General features: G+C 50.3%; 2 protein-coding genes across 2 annotated transcripts in view; both read left to right on the top strand.

Annotated features, from left to right (window-relative positions):
- The window catches only part of LOC306818809 (kalirin-like), a 29,130-nt gene extending 25,165 nt beyond the window's left edge, over window positions 1-3,965 (top strand). Inside the window, exons 42-49 of the mRNA XM_079336528.1 lie at window positions 19-115; window positions 827-919; window positions 1,000-1,050; window positions 1,204-1,281; window positions 1,539-1,724; window positions 1,826-1,997; window positions 2,121-2,266; window positions 2,354-3,965. Coding sequence (XP_079192654.1) covers window positions 19-115; window positions 827-919; window positions 1,000-1,050; window positions 1,204-1,281; window positions 1,539-1,724; window positions 1,826-1,997; window positions 2,121-2,266; window positions 2,354-2,539 — 1,009 coding nt within the window. The 3' untranslated portion in view covers window positions 2,540-3,965. The remainder of the gene's footprint in view (window positions 1-18; window positions 116-826; window positions 920-999; window positions 1,051-1,203; window positions 1,282-1,538; window positions 1,725-1,825; window positions 1,998-2,120; window positions 2,267-2,353) is intronic.
- Window positions 3,966-6,465: 2,500 nt separating this feature from the next.
- Window positions 6,466-13,812, top strand: bco1l (beta-carotene oxygenase 1, like). Its single transcript, XM_079336398.1, has 11 exons — window positions 6,466-6,539; window positions 8,078-8,206; window positions 8,281-8,410; window positions 11,637-11,784; window positions 11,867-12,014; window positions 12,387-12,607; window positions 12,690-12,956; window positions 13,036-13,141; window positions 13,222-13,316; window positions 13,434-13,545; window positions 13,642-13,812. Exons 1-11 carry the CDS (start codon window positions 6,467-6,469, stop codon window positions 13,788-13,790), a joined length of 1,578 nt encoding a protein of 525 aa, XP_079192524.1. The 5' UTR covers window position 6,466; the 3' UTR covers window positions 13,791-13,812.
- Window positions 13,813-15,953: the final 2,141 nt, after the last annotated feature.

The following is a 15,953-nucleotide window of genomic DNA, read 5'->3' as shown; positions in this document are numbered from 1 at the left end:
TGTGTGTGTGTGTGTGTGTGTGCTGCAGGAGCGCCGTCTCCACATGTACATTGTTTACTGTCAGAACAAGCCGAGGTCAGAGTTCATCGTCATCGAGTACGAGACCTTCTTCGAGGTAACGCATCACTTCCTGTTACATCATCAAGTCTCAAACTTCATCGATCAGCTGACTGACCACCTGACTCTCTGTGTCTCTGTCTCTGTGTCTCTCTGTCTGTGTCTCTCTCTCTGTCTCTGTGTCTGTGTCTCTCTGTCTCTCTCTCTGTGTCTCTCTGTGTCTCTGTCTCTCTCTCTCTCTCTCTCCCTCTCTCTGTCTCTCTCTCTCTGTGTCTCTGTCTCTCTCTCTCTCCCTCTGTCTTTCTCTCTCTCTGTCTCGCTCTCTCTCTGTCTGTGTTTCTGTCTCTCTGTGTCTCTGTCTCTCTGTGTCTGTCTCTCTGTGTCTTTGTCTCTCTGTGTCTCTGTCTCTCTGTGTCTCTGTCTCTCTCTGTTTCTCTGTCTCTGTGTCTCTGTCTCTCTCTGTGTCTCTGTCTCTCTGTCTCTGTGTCTCTGTCTCTCTCTGTGTCTCTGTCTTTCTGTGTCTCTGTCTCTCTCTCTGTCTCTCTCTCTGTCTGTGTCTCTCTCTGTCTGTGTCTCTGTCTCTCTGTGTCTGTCTCTCTGTGTCTGTCTCTCTGTGTCTCTGTCTCTCTCTGTGTCTCTGTCTCTCTGTGTCTCTGTCTCTCTGTCTCTCTGTGTCTGTCTCTCTGTGTCTCTGTCTCTCTCTGTGTCTGTGTCTCTGTCTCTCTGTGTCTCTGTCTCTCTGTCTTTCTGTGTCTCTGTGTCTCTGTAGGAGATCCAGCATGAGATCAGCTGCAGGATGTCGATCAGTGATTATCTGATCAAACCGATCCAGAGAATCACAAAGTACCAGCTGCTGCTGAAGGTCTGTCTTCTCTTCCTGATGATGATCCACCTTCACTCCTCTCTGTCCTCTTTAACGTCCTTCTGTCCCCTTTGTCTCAGGACTTCCTCAAGTACACGTCTAAAGCCGGACTGGACTGCGAGGAGGTTGAGGTGAGACTGCAGTACCAGCTTCAGCCTCAGGGGGGGCAGTAGAGAGACCTTCATCATACATTTTGATTGACAGCAGACTCTGGTTTGTCTTTGGACCGTGTGTCTCCGTCCTCTGCGTCCTTTCTTCACCTCCTTGTTTCCTTCTGTGAACAGAAAGCAGTGGAGCTGATGTCATTGGTGCCGAAGCGCTGCAACGACATGATGAACCTGGGCCGCCTGCAGGGCTACGAGGTAACAAAGCTGACAAATCTAGTCCTAGACCGAGGGACACGTAGAAACCCACGGGGACGCAACGCCAGGCCCAGAGCACGGGGGGGCGTGTCCCTCACTGAGACAGCGGGAAGGCTAACCCTGGGATATAACTAGAAAAGAAGTGATTGGTTGAGGGAGGAAGAGGCGTGTTCCATATGGCTGCTTTAAAGCATGTTTGATGGAGTGGGACGGGGCGGAGGCTCTGACCCGCGTGGCGTTCTCTCTCTGTGCTGCAGGGGAAGTTGACGTCTCAGGGGAAGCTGCTGCAGCAGGAGACGTTCTGCGTCTGGGAGCAGGACGGAGGCGTCCTGTCCCGCAGTAAAGAGCGGAGAGTCTTCCTCTTCGAGCAGATCGTCATCTTCAGCGAGCTGCTGCGCAAAGGCTCCAACAACCCGGGATACCAGTTCAAGAACAGCATCAAGGTGAGCCGGCTGCAGCCTGGCTCAGGGACTGGGATCTGAGCTGGACTGGTTCTTAATGTGTGTGTGTGTGTGTGTGTGTGTGTGTGTGTGTGTGGGCTCAGGTGAGTTACCTGGCCATGCAGGACAGCGTGGACGGAGACCCCTGTAAGTTCGTGTTGTGGTCTCGCGGCTCGGCCGAGCGCTTCACGCTTCAGGCGTCCTCCACCAGCATCAAGACCACCTGGACCGAGACCATCGCCACGCTGCTGGAAGCCCAGAACAACTTCCTGTCAGGTGGGGGACACGGGGACGGGGGGGGGGGGGGGGGTGTCACACTGCCGGGGGACGTTTAGTCTCGTTGCCATAGTAACAACTCATTTTACAACCACATGAATCCTCATCTTTAAATCTCTGCAGCTCTTCAGTCTCCTATCGAGTACCAGAGGAAGGAGGGCGGGATTACAGTGACCCGCCCTCTGTCGTCAGGGCGACCGCCATCAGCTCCCCCCACGCCAAACGGTCACGCCACTCAGCCTCAGCATGACAGCGAGCAGGAGGAGCAGGTGTGAAGATGTCTGTTGTTCTTGTCGGCTCCTTGGTCTTGTGTGCTTTGCGTGTCTGATGACCTTTGGTGACCTTGGTCTCCTCAGGAGCTCGTGCTGGTGCTGCAGGACTTCGTCGCCGTGCGCGAGGACGAGATCTCCGTGTTTCGTGGGGAGAAGGTTCAGATTCTGGCGTCCAACCAGCAGGGGCAGAGTCTGGTGTACCGGCCGGCCAACAGCGATTCGCCGGCCGCCGAAGGCTGGGTGTCACGCAGCGTGCTCAACATACACTGACACACACACACACACACACACACACACACACACACACACACACACTGGCAGCAGGCTCAGAGTCTGCTTCACCTCCACACCACGCCAACAGGGCCAAAGGCATGCTGGGAAATGTGTTCAACAGTTGGAGCCTCCAGACAAGTCATCCAAAGCACCACGTGTCACATGACTTTAAAGGTGCTCACTGGATTCTGACCAGTTTGATGACATCACCGCGTTTCCTGTAGCGCCACCATCAGGTCAAAGTTCAACGACGGCTGAGGGAACGAGATCAGAAGATCAAGAGGGAAAAAACTGATTGGCTAATTTAGGGCTCATTGCTGTTTCCTGACAATCTTCAGGCCCAGTTTACTCATCACACACACACACACACACACACACACACACACACACACACACACACACACACACACACACACACACACACACACACACACACACACACACACACACACACACACAGCAGGTACTGTTAGTCTCCTCCCTCCAGGTGCTTCAACATTCAGCCAAAACACTCCTCCTCCGCCCTCGCCTCGTCCTATCAGACGGCGCCCTGAGGGCGGCCTACAGTTTACTGCCCCGAGCAAACCGATCACTCTCCGATGACATCACAAACTGTTTCCTGTGAGTCAGCGGGAGATTGCCTCATCATCGTCATCATCACGACCACGACCGACATCACCGGGCTGAAACTCCAGGACGCAACAAGAGACACGAAAAAAAGAAAAACTCCTGGAAGAGAAGCGGTGCACGGGCCCGTCAGCCAATCAGAACTCTGCGTGTCATCCTGTGAATAGTGTGTATAAAGAGACTGAGGACACACACACACACACACACACACACACACACACTGATGAGATTAATTATGCTGAATATAATAAGAGTCTGTTTTTCACCTCATAGAAAAAAACTGTTTGTCATGTTACCGTTTGTGTGTGTGTGCGTCAGAGTGAGAGCGTGTGTGTGTGTGTGTGTGTGTGTGTGTTAGTGAGGCCGTTCTATGTGTGTGTTTTTCCACGGACAGTTAGGTGGTGTCCCGGTGTAGCGTTGCCATGATGACTCGTGTTTGCGGTGAGCCTGATTTTTTGTCTTTTTAGCAAACCAGAGCTGCCGCCCCCCCCCCCCCCTCCATCACGACCACTGTTACCATAGCAACCGACGGCGGCCCCATCATGGCGGTGCCCCCTTCCTGCAGCTCTGGTTAGTTTGGAACTTCAGAATATGCATTTTCCTGTTTCTGTAAATAGACCAGACCAACAACTGCTCCTCCAACAAGTCCGGACGCTGAAGCCGTCTGTCCCCCCGTCTGTCTCTCTGTCCCCCCGTCTGTCTCTCTGTCCCCCGTCTGTCTCTCTGTCCCCCCGTCTGTCTGACAGGGAGACAGCAGCTCCTCTACCTACTGTCTCTCTGTCCCCCGTCTGTCTCTCTGTCCCCCCGTCTGTCTCTGTCCCCCCGTCTGTCTGACAGGGAGACAGCAGCTCCTCTACCTACTGTCTCTACCTCCCTGTCTGTCTCTCTGTCCCCCCGTCTGTCTGTCTGTCCCCCCGTCTGTCTCTCTGTCCCCCCGTCTGTCTGACAGGGAGACAGCAGCTCCTCTACCTACTGTCTCTACCTCCCTGTCTGTCTCTCTGGTGCCATTCTCAGACAACACCCCGGTCCTTAAGGAGTGAAGCAGCCTGCAGAGGGGTCAACGTGGGGTTTAGTGCACGATGAAGGGTGCAAGGAGGGAGGAAGCAAAGGTTGCTTGATGCGGCGTTCATGTCACGCAGGAGTGAGCGTAAATACTCCAACCTGGAAGGACATTAAGCCAAGATTCAAACCTGAAAGAAAGCGGGCTTCAGCCCCTGCATGTCCAGAACATGAACACGGCGTCAGTCAGGTGGGAGAAACAAGGACCTTGTTCCCTGTGCAGGAAAGGAAAATGTTGTTGTTGTCAACACGTCAATGTTTGTGTTTGGGAATGCTTAAAGAGAGTAGAAAATAAGAAAGCAACGTCTATGGGGTCCAATATTAAAAAAAATACATATTAATGTCACGACATGTAAACTCGGAGTGCTCCAGGAGAGGGTCGTCATGACAACCGAAGTCTGAACTTCGAAACCAGCCGAGTAGAAATCAAAAGATATCAATACCTCGGCAACACAACGAGAGAAGGAAACGTGTCCTTCCTTGTTCCTGTCCAGCACACGTGATGAAAACACGGCGTGCACGGATTCACTCCTCTTCAGCGTGGTTCCATCCTGGAACTATCAGAGATGATGTTTAAACACGCGGTATGGAAAAGTCTCAGAGTCACTGGATAACTGCTGTGCACTACCAGAGGAGCACGACGGGGAGCGTGCACGTGGAAGGAGGCGTGGACTGCATTATGAAGAGTTTCAGAGCACTATTTAGAGCTTAGGATGGAAGGTAGTGCACTATGAAGGGTATAGGATGCAACATATTACACAAAGGAAGAGTAAAGAGTAAACACTATTTAAAGTCAAACTTAGTGCACTACTGAGGGTTTAAGGTTGGTAGTGCCCTCTGCAGGGCGTAAGGTATAAAAGAGCACACTATGGGGGGTGTTAGAGGTCGTGCACTATGAAGGATCTACGGTGGGAAGTAGTGCACTACAGAGGGTGTAGGGTGCTGTTTGAGATCTAGCCTTGTTGCCGTTTGGCAAACCCAACTAACCAATCAAACAGTGTTATTTGTACAGAACTAACAGCTGCTAACTGACTGCTAACAGCTCTCTGTCGTTGTTTGTAATAAACTTCATTTTTCATCCAAAACGATCTCAGCATGGTTTCTTCTTCCTGAATGGACCAGATCCACTCACACACTGATGGTAGAGGCTGCTGCAGTATGAACTCATCCATTCATACACCCTGGATGAAGCAGTGGGAGCAGCTTGGGGTTCACAGTCTGTCTAAGAACATGTCAGACACGTGGCTGCAGGAGCTGGGGATTGAACCGACTCTACCACTGAGCCACAGCCGCCTCATGTGGGGCTTTGGATGATGATTTCCTCTTTCTACCGTGTGCTTGTTGTTTCCTGGTTTGTCGTGATGTTTCTCCATCTTGTTATAAATGAAAAAGCTGACGTGTTGCTGAACTCTGCTCTCCGTGTTAAACTCCTGATAAGAGCAGCTTTAAAGCTGTAAACTGATTTAGCCAATTACAGATATGGAGATAGACAAGTCTGAAGTCCACGCACGCACGCCGACTGCTGCTGCGAGGAGCGACCAGCAGACCTGCTCCCAGGACCTCAGGGTCCTGCTGGTGTTCCTCTACACCAGGTGCTGGAGCACACAGCCGTCTAAACACTGTCAGGAGGATTTAAACATGTTTCTAATCACATGTCAATCAAAGAAGCCATTAATGACACAGACGTGGATTATCAGTTTGAATTAAGGCCAAAGATAAGATAAGAGGATGTTTTGTCCCAACATTGATTGTGTCACAGATAGCGATTCGTGTCCAGGGATCCTTTGAGCAGCACCTTCATGTTTCAACGTGTTGAAATTCAGAGTTCTGATAAACAATCAGAGAAAACACTCAAACATTTTTAATCCTTTATAATATATAATACTGAACACGTTGAATTCCCCCCGGAGACAAATAAAGGTTTTTTGAACAGGACACATCAGAGCGATAAGAAAACGAGGGATCCGTCACGTTGAAGCTGCTGACGAGTATTTATCTGTTCAGGTGTTATCTGCTGGATGTTGGCCCACTTTCTGTCCCACCACACGCTGCGTTCAAGTCCAAAGACGACTAAAGTCCACCTTACGTCATCCAAAGACTTTCACTGCTGCAAGTTTATGTTTGAGACTCGTGGGGATCGACACGTCCAGCCACAGAGACTATTTAAGATCTGCTGCAGTGGGTGTGTGTGTGTTCAGTGTGTGTGTGTGCCTCCTGCTGTGAGCGAACATCAGAAACATGTCGTCCTTGGTTCAGGTCTTCGGTAAAAACGGATCAGAAACCCCGGAGCCGGTGAAAGCACAGGTGACAGGTGAGGTGCAAACTTCTACACAATGATAGTTTGTTGTCTTCATCCCTTTCATGACTGACAGACAGACAGAGAGAGACAGAGAGACAGACAGACAGACAGACAGAGACAGACAGAGAGACAGAGAGACAGACAGACAGACAGACAGACAAACAGACAGAGACAGACAGAGAGACAGACAGACAGACAGACAGAGACAGACAGACAGACAGACAGAGAGACAGAGAGACAGAGAGAGAGACAGACAGACAGACAGACAGAGAGACAGACAGAGACAGACAGAGAGACAGACAGACAGACAGACAGACAGACAGACAGACAGACAGACAGAGACAGACAGAGAGACAGACAGACAGAGAGACAGACAGACAGACAGACAGACAGACAGACAGACAGACAGACAGACAGACAGACAGACAGACAGACAGACAGACAGACAGACAGACAGACAGACAGAGAGACAGACAGACAGACAGACAGACAGACAGACAGACAGACAGACAGAGAGACAGACAGACAGACAGACAGAGAGACAGACAGACAGACAGTCTTCTCCTCTGTTGATGAGACTCTTTGTTGACATTCAAACTTAAACTTTTCAGATAAGATTCATGTTTGTGAGGTTTTCAACATTCCTCTCTCTCTCTCAGCTGACACATTTTCAGGGAAGTGAATCAATAAAGTCTTCAATATTTCAAAGATTACATTTTTATTTGTAAATATTTTTTTCCTTGGATTTAAACTAAAGCAGCTTTTTATGTCTCAGCACCTGTGCTCTTCCTCTGGTCACTTCCTGTCAGCACCTGCGCTCTTCCTCTGGTCACTTCCTGTCAGCACCTGTGCTCTTCCTCTGGTCACTTCCTGTCAGCACCTGTGCTCTTCCTCTGGTCACTTCCTGTCACACTTGCGCTCTTCCTCTGGTCACTTCCTGTCAGCACCTGTGCTCTTCCTCTGGTCAGTTCCTGTCACACCTGCGCTCTTCCTCTGGTCACTTCCTGTCAACACCTGCGCTCTTCCTCTGGTCACTTCCTGTCACACCTGCGCTCTTCCTCTGGTCACTTCCTGTCAGCACCTGTGCTCTTCCTCTGGTCACTTCCCGTCACACCTGTGCTCTGCCTCTGGTCACTTCCTGTCACACCTGTGCTCTTCCTCTGGTCACTTCCTGTCACACCTGTGCTCTGCCTCTGGTCACTTCCTGTCACACCTGTGCTCTTCCTCTGGTCACTTCCTGTCACACCTGCGCTCTTCCTCTGGTCACTTCCTGTCAGCACCTGTGCTCTTCCTCTGGTCACTTCCTGTCACACCTGCGCTCTTCCTCTGGTCACTTCCTGTCAGCACCTGTGCTCTTCCTCTGGTCACTTCCTGTCACACCTGTACTCTGCCTCTGGTCACTTCCTGTTACAGCTGAGATCAGACTGAAAGCTGTTTGCACTTCCTGTCGTTGTCACCTCTCTGATGTTTGTCACCTTGGATAAAAGCGTCTGATGACTGACTTTGAGAAACGTAGTTGAAGAGTTGTGCGTTTGACCTTTGACCTGCAGGCTCCATCCCGTCATGGCTGCAGGGCACGCTGCTGAGGAACGGGCCGGGCCTTTTCTCCGTGGGCGACTCCGAGTACAACCACTGGTTTGACGGCCTGTCGCTCATCCACAGCTTCACCTTCGCTAACGGTGAGAGACGTCGCCATGACAACGTCATAATGACATCATAATCACAGTATTGAAAACCTCTGATGTGGTTTCAGGTGAGGTGACTTACAGAAGTAAGTTCCTGAGGAGCAACACGTACAAGAGGAACGTGACGGCAGACAGGATCGTTGTCTCCGAGTTTGGAACCATGATCTACCCGGATCCCTGCAAGAACATCTTCTCCAGGTAGAGGCCCTCCAGAGCCTCAGAACCAGACTCGAGGTTTTAGTCCATCAAGGGGGGAGCAGATGGTTTTAGTCCATCAAGGGGGGGGAGTAGATGGTTTTAGTCCATCAAGGGGTGAGTAGATGGTTTTAGTCCATCAAGGGGGGAGTAGATGGTTTTAGTCCATCAAGGGGGGGAGGAGTAGATGGTTTTAGTCCATCAAGGGGGGAGCAGATGGTTTTAGTCCATCAAGGGGGGAGCAGATGGTTTTAGTCCATCAAGGGGGGGGGGGGGAGTAGATGGTTTTAGTCCATCAAGGGGGGGAGCAGATGGTTTTAGTCCATCAAGGGGGGGGGGGGGGGGGGGAGTAGATGGTTTTAGTCCATCAAGGGGGGAGCAGATGGTTTTAGTCCATCAAGGGGGGGAGCAGATGGTTTTAGTCCATCAAGGGGGGGAGCAGATGGTTTTAGTCTATCAAGGGGGGGAGTAGATGGTTTTAGTCCATCAAGGGGGGGAGCAGATGGTTTTAGTCCATCAAGGGGGGGAGCAGATGGTTTTATTCCATCAAGGGGGGGGAGAGCAGATGGTTTTAGTCCATCAAGGGGGGGAGTAGATGGTTTTAGTCCATCAAGGGGGGGAGCAGATGGTTTTAGTCCATCAAGGGGGGGAGTAGATGGTTTTAGTCCATCAAGGGGGGGAGCAGATGGTTTTAGTCCATCAAGGGGGGGAGCAGATGGTTTTAGTCCATCAAGGGGGGAGTAGATGGTTTTAGTCCATCAAGGGGGGGAGCAGATGGTTTTAGTCCATCAAGGGGGGGAGCAGATGGTTTTAGTCTATCAAGGGGGGGGAGCAGATGGTTTTAGTCCATCAAGGGGGGGAGCAGATGGTTTTAGTCCATCAAGGGGGGGAGCAGATGGTTTTAGTCCATCAAGGGGGGAGCAGATGGTTTTAGTCCATCAAGGGGGGGGGGGAGTAGATGGTTTTAGTCCATCAAGGGGGGGAGCAGATGGTTTTAGTCCATCAAGGGGGGGGAGTAGATGGTTTTAGTCCATCAAGGGGTGAGTAGATGGTTTTAGTCCATCAAGGGGGGAGTAGATGGTTTTAGTCCATCAAGGGGGGGAGGAGTAGATGGTTTTAGTCCATCAAGGGGGGAGCAGATGGTTTTAGTCCATCAAGGGGGGAGCAGATGGTTTTAGTCCATCAAGGGGGGGGGGGAGTAGATGGTTTTAGTCCATCAAGGGGGGGAGCAGATGGTTTTAGTCCATCAAGGGGGGGGGGGGGGAGTAGATGGTTTTAGTCCATCAAGGGGGGAGCAGATGGTTTTAGTCCATCAAGGGGTGAGTAGATGGTTTTAGTCCATCAAGGGGGGAGTAGATGGTTTTAGTCCATCAAGGGGGGGAGGAGTAGATGGTTTTAGTCCATCAAGGGGGGAGCAGATGGTTTTAGTCCATCAAGGGGGGAGCAGATGGTTTTAGTCCATCAAGGGGGGGGGGGAGTAGATGGTTTTAGTCCATCAAGGGGGGGAGCAGATGGTTTTAGTCCATCAAGGGGGGGGGGGGGGAGTAGATGGTTTTAGTCCATCAAGGGGGGAGCAGATGGTTTTAGTCCATCAAGGGGGGGAGCAGATGGTTTTAGTCCATCAAGGGGGGGAGCAGATGGTTTTAGTCTATCAAGGGGGGGAGTAGATGGTTTTAGTCCATCAAGGGGGGGAGCAGATGGTTTTAGTCCATCAAGGGGGGGAGCAGATGGTTTTATTCCATCAAGGGGGGGGGGAGCAGATGGTTTTAGTCCATCAAGGGGGGAGCAGATGGTTTTAGTCCATCAAGGGGGGGGAGTAGATGGTTTTAGTCCATCAAGGGGGGGAGTAGATGGTTTTAGTCCATCAAGGGGGGAGTAGATGGTTTTAGTCCATCAAGGGGTGAGTAGATGGTTTTAGTCCATCAAGGGGGGAGTAGATGGTTTTAGTCCATCAAGGGGGGGAGGAGTAGATGGTTTTAGTCCATCAAGGGGGGAGCAGATGGTTTTAGTCCATCAAGGGGGGAGCAGATGGTTTTAGTCCATCAAGGGGGGGGGGGAGTAGATGGTTTTAGTCCATCAAGGGGGGGAGCAGATGGTTTTAGTCCATCAAGGGGGGGGGGGGGGGAGTAGATGGTTTTAGTCCATCAAGGGGGGAGCAGATGGTTTTAGTCCATCAAGGGGGGGAGCAGATGGTTTTAGTCCATCAAGGGGGGGAGCAGATGGTTTTAGTCTATCAAGGGGGGGAGTAGATGGTTTTAGTCCATCAAGGGGGGGAGCAGATGGTTTTAGTCCATCAAGGGGGGGAGCAGATGGTTTTATTCCATCAAGGGGGGGGGGAGCAGATGGTTTTAGTCCATCAAGGGGGGAGCAGATGGTTTTAGTCCATCAAGGGGGGGGAGTAGATGGTTTTAGTCCATCAAGGGGGGGAGTAGATGGTTTTAGTCCATCAAGGGGGGGAGCAGATGGTTTTAGTCCATCAAGGGGGGGAGTAGATGGTTTTAGTCCATCAAGGGGGGGAGCAGATGGTTTTAGTCCATCAAGGGGGGGAGCAGATGGTTTTAGTCCATCAAGGGGGGAGTAGATGGTTTTAGTCCATCAAGGGGGGGAGCAGATGGTTTTAGTCCATCAAGGGGGGGAGCAGATGGTTTTAGTCTATCAAGGGGGGGGAGCAGATGGTTTTAGTCCATCAAGGGGGGGAGCAGATGGTTTTAGTCCATCAAGGGGGGGAGCAGATGGTTTTATTCCATCAAGGGGGGGGGAGCAGATGGTTTTAGTCCATCAAGGGGGGGGAGTAGATGGTTTTAGTCCATCAAGGGGGGGAGCAGATGGTTTTAGTCCATCAAGGGGGGGAGTAGATGGTTTTAGTCCATCAAGGGGGGGAGCAGATGGTTTTAGTCCATCAAGGGGGGGAGCAGATGGTTTTAGTCCATCAAGGGGGGGAGTAGATGGTTTTAGTCCATCAAGGGGGGGAGCAGATGGTTTTAGTCCATCAAGGGGGGGAGTAGATGGTTTTAGTCCATCAAGGGGGGGAGCAGATGGTTTTAGTCCATCAAGGGGGGGAGTAGATGGTTTGAGTCCATCAAGGGGGGGAGCAGATGGTTTGAGTCCTTCAGTTCATCTTCGATGTTGAAATCGATCCAAAAAAACGCAGAGATTTGTTGTTTCTATGGTAACGTGAAGTCTTTATCAGTTTAACTCTTCCTGCCTTTCATCTTCTTCTGCTCTTCAGGGCGTTCACACATCTGTCCAACGTCATCCCCGACTTCACCGACAACAACTTGATTAACATCATCCGCTACGGCCAGGACTACTACGCCTCCTCCGAGGTCAACTACATGAACCAGATCGATCCTGCCACCCTGGAAACCGTCGGCAGGGTGAGTCGCTCTCCATCGCCGTCCTCGAAGCCACGAAAGTGAATATTTCTACAAACTCATCATTTTCATATCCAAACTGCAGATTAACTACAGGAACCATATCGCCTTAAACCTGGCGACAGCTCACCCTCACTACGACGACGAGGGCAACACCTACAACATGGGGACCGCCATCATGGGCTTCGGTCGGCCAAAGTACGTCATCTTCAAGGTGCCAGCGGACGCTTCAGGTACGCAGTCATCAGGATTCACTTCAGAGCGTTAGACCGAAGAGGTCCGATCGCGGTGACATCATCTCGTTTAACGAGGCGCTGAGGCGACTGCAGGGAGGCAATACAGTCTGTAATTGATTTATGATTTATGATGCTGCTATCACAACCATGTGGCGTCAAACAGCGGCTGATAACGCTCAAAGATTTGGCCGAGAAACACATTTACAGAATCACAACAAAACGAGATAAAGGATGAGGAACAGTCTGTTCATGTGCTCACTGTGACCATTCGTATGTTTGCACTTACACGGATCAGGAAGTAGAGCTTCAACACGTTGTCTTAAACTAAGAGATCTGAGACCCATGGGCGACGTGCTTACATCGTTTCAGATAAAGAGCACAGGAAGCCGGCGCTGAGGAAGGTCCAGCAGATTTGTTCGATCCCGTTTCGTTCCACTCTCTTCCCGAGCTACTTCCACAGCTTCGGCATGACGGAGAACTACATCGTGTTCGTGGAGCAGCCCTTCAAGCTGGACATCCTGAGACTGGCCAGCGCCTACTTCAGAGGGGTCAACTGGGGGAGCTGCCTCAAGTACGACAAGAACGACAAGGTAAGTTCCCCGACTCTCCCTCAGTCGCATGTCGAGGACAAACCGAGCGGTTCCACGAGCGTCGTCTCTCTCTGCTTCACAGACCTTGTTCCACGTGATCAACAGGAAGACGGGGAAGGCCGTGTCCACTCGTTTCTATGGAGACGCCTTTGTGGTTTTCCACCACATCAACGCGTACGAAGATAACGATCACGTTGTGTTCGACCTGATCACGTACAAGGACAGCAACCTGTACGACATGTTCTACATCCAGAACATGAGGCAGTCAGCCGATGACTTCATCCAGGACAACAAGAAGTTCAGCCCGCCCGTCTGCAAGAGGTTCGTCCTGCCGCTCAGCGTCCAGCGGGTAAGCAGGCGAAGCCTCCAACTTCTGTCCTTTATCTCAGACTCCAGCTGAAGAGTTCTGGTCCGTGTGCTTCTTGTAGGATTCTCCCAGAGGAACTAACCTGGTGACTCTGAAGGACACGACGGCTCAGGCGGCGGTTCAGGACGACGGCTCGGTCTACTGCCAGCCAGACACTCTGTTTGAAGGTGACTTATCTCCACTGTCAGCCTGTTTGAGTCCAACTGTGTGAACTCTTTCTGACCTGACGCGTGCACCTCCTCCTCAGGTCTCGAGCTTCCAGGGATCAACTATCAATTCAACACGAAGAGTTACAGATACTTCTACGGCTCCAGGGTGGAGTTTTCTCCTCATCCCAACAAGGTTAGAATCATCAGACACCTCGGGAATGATCCATAATTCTGCTCCCCACAGTGGGACATTTATATGAACTGTAGAGGATCCTGTAGGTAAATCTGTGGTCTCTTTCCTGCTGCACAGATCGCCAAGTTTGACATCTTGACCAGGAAACACACTCTGTGGCAGGAGGAGAACTGTTTCCCGTCTGAGCCTGTGTTTGTGGCGTCTCCTGGAGCCGTCGAGGAGGACGATGGTGAGATTGTGTTTCGTCCTCCAGCCAGCTCAGAGACAGTGACCCGCCTTGCTGTGAAGGATAACGTCCTCCCTCTTCTGTCTTTTCTTCTTGCAGGAGTCATCTTATCGTCTGTCATCTCTCCAGATCCAAAAATCTCTCCATTCATGCTCGTCCTCAACGCCAAAACCATGGAGGAGATTGCCCGAGCCGCTATCCCCGCCAGCGTCCACATGGACCTCCACGGATATTTCATCCCCCACTAAGACCAACCCGAGAGGAACTCCAATTACTCGCGAAAAAGACTTTGACATTTATCTTTTAAAATCGGTACCAAGGTCCAAAATTAAAACACCACAGAGAGCTGTTTGGCCCCGCCCCCTCCTCTCTGGAGTGGATGCTCACCCAGGTCACCATGCATCAGTAGTGTGTGCGTGTGGGGGGAAGGGCCTTCAAAGCCCCGCCTACCTTCTCTGGTCCAATCAGATCCAGAGCATTCAGGAGCAGAATCTAAAGTTAGAAGGAGGACATACTGGCTGCTGCATTGTTGTCAGAGAAGCTTCAACACAGCATGTTTCCTTCATGATCACACAGGAAGAGAGCAGCTCTCTGATTGGCTGACTGATCACAGAGGACGAGAGCAGCTCTCTGATTCGCTGATTGATCACAGAGGACGAGAGCAGCTCTCTGATTGGCTGATTGATCACAGAGGACGAGAGCAGCTCTCTGATTGGTCCTTTAAATTGAGTTTTTATTTTTATGCACTTTCAGACTTATTTAAAGAGGATGAACCTCAAAGATTTACTCCAACACCACCCATCTGCTCCCCCCCACCCTAACCCTAACCCTTTTTTCTCTCAGTATAATAAAAATATTATTTAAATATGTATATTATATATTATTATTATTTGAATATATATTCAACCAACTTTATTTATACAGCACACTTTATACATTTAAATGTATAAAAAGTGCTCAACCTGTTTAAAAGCGATGTGGTGAAACACACATTAAACCCAAACATACTTACAGGACCCTTCAGGCGCCGAGCAGAGAGACCCGAGGAGACGGGACTCCTGAGAGGAACCTGTAAACACATACATGAGTACGGATCCGTTAAAAGCCTGGTGAAAAAGATCACTTTTAATCTTTTTTTAAAAACATCAACGATCAGAAACAATCAGTGTCTGCAGCCCTGAGGCTCCCGGCACGCTGTTCCACAAACAGCATGGTGCTGAATGCATGAATGTTCTTCAGGTAATAAAAACATGCATTACAGAAGTGGGCGGAGTCTGACTGTGTTCTTCAGGTAATAAAAACATGCATTACAGAAGTGGGCGGAGTCTGGCTGTGTTCCTCAGGTAATAAAAACATGCATTACAGAAGTGGGCGGAGTCTGGCTGTGTTCTTCAGGTGCTAAAAACATGCACAACAGAAGTGGGCGGAGTCTGACTGTGTTCTTCAGGTGATAAAAACATGCATTACAGAAGTGGGCAGAGTCTGGCTGTGTTCTTCAGGCAATAAAAACATGCATTACAGAAGTGGGCGGAGTCTGACTGTGTTCTTCAGGTAATAAAAACATGCATTACAGAAGTGGGCGGAGTCTGGCTGTGTTCCTCAGGTAATAAAAACATGCATTACAGAAGTGGGCGGAGTCTGACTGTGTTCTTCAGGTGCTAAAAACATGCACTACAGAAGTGGGCGGAGTCTGACTGTGTTCTTCAGGTGATAAAAACATGCATTACAGAAGTGGGCAGAGTCTGGCTGTGTTCTTCAGGCAATAAAAACATGCATTACAGAAGTGGGCGGAGTCTGGCTGTGTTCTTCAGGTGATAAAAACATGCACTGCAGAAGTGGGCGGAGTCTGACTGTGTTCTTCACGTGATAAAAACATGCATTACAGAAGTGGGCGGAGTCTGGCTGTGTTCTTCAGGCGATAAAAACATGCATTACAGAAGTGGGCGGAGTCTGGCTGTGTTCTTCAGGTGATAAAAACATGCATTACAGAAGTGGGCGGAGTCTGGCTGTGTGATTAAAAACAGTCTTTATAATGTTTTTAAAAGACGTATCGGACAATATTAAAACATTATTTATGAAGCACTTTACCTGTATTCCGTCCTGATCTCTCCTCGACACACACACACACACTTCCGGTTTACTCAGAGACTGTCCGGGTTTAGTCCTACCTCAGACAAATATAAGACTTGAAGGTTTATTGTTCAAAGTTGAGTAAATATTTCTCTTTCTGTCGTTCATTCACAGCTCTGTGTAACTTTGAATCGCCTCCCGGTGACAAACCTTTTTTTGTAATTAGCTCACCTGGCTAATTGTTTTTGGCCTGACGACCAACCGGAGGCTGTATCTGCGTCAGCTGACGTGTAAGAGCCAATGAGAAGCCAGTGCTTCCGGACGCAGACATCAAAGCTCGC

The sequence above is a fragment of the Symphodus melops genome (assembly GCF_947650265.1).
Source record: "Symphodus melops genome assembly, chromosome: 23".
In the NCBI taxonomy this organism is placed as follows: domain Eukaryota; kingdom Metazoa; phylum Chordata; class Actinopteri; order Labriformes; family Labridae; genus Symphodus; species Symphodus melops.
The sequence above is the reverse complement of the archived record's forward strand: the minus strand, read 5'-3'. Positions and strand labels throughout refer to the sequence as shown.

Coding starts and splice junctions, on each gene's coding strand:
- bco1l (XM_079336398.1), top strand. CDS start 6,467: ATGTCGTCCTTGGTTCAGGTCTTCGGTAAAAACGGATCAGAAACCCCG. Junction 6,540..8,077: donor GGTGAAAGCACAGGTGACAG/GTGAGGTGCAAA, acceptor TTTGACCTGCAG/GCTCCATCCCGTCATGGCTG. Junction 12,957..13,035: donor TGCCGCTCAGCGTCCAGCGG/GTAAGCAGGCGA, acceptor TGCTTCTTGTAG/GATTCTCCCAGAGGAACTAA.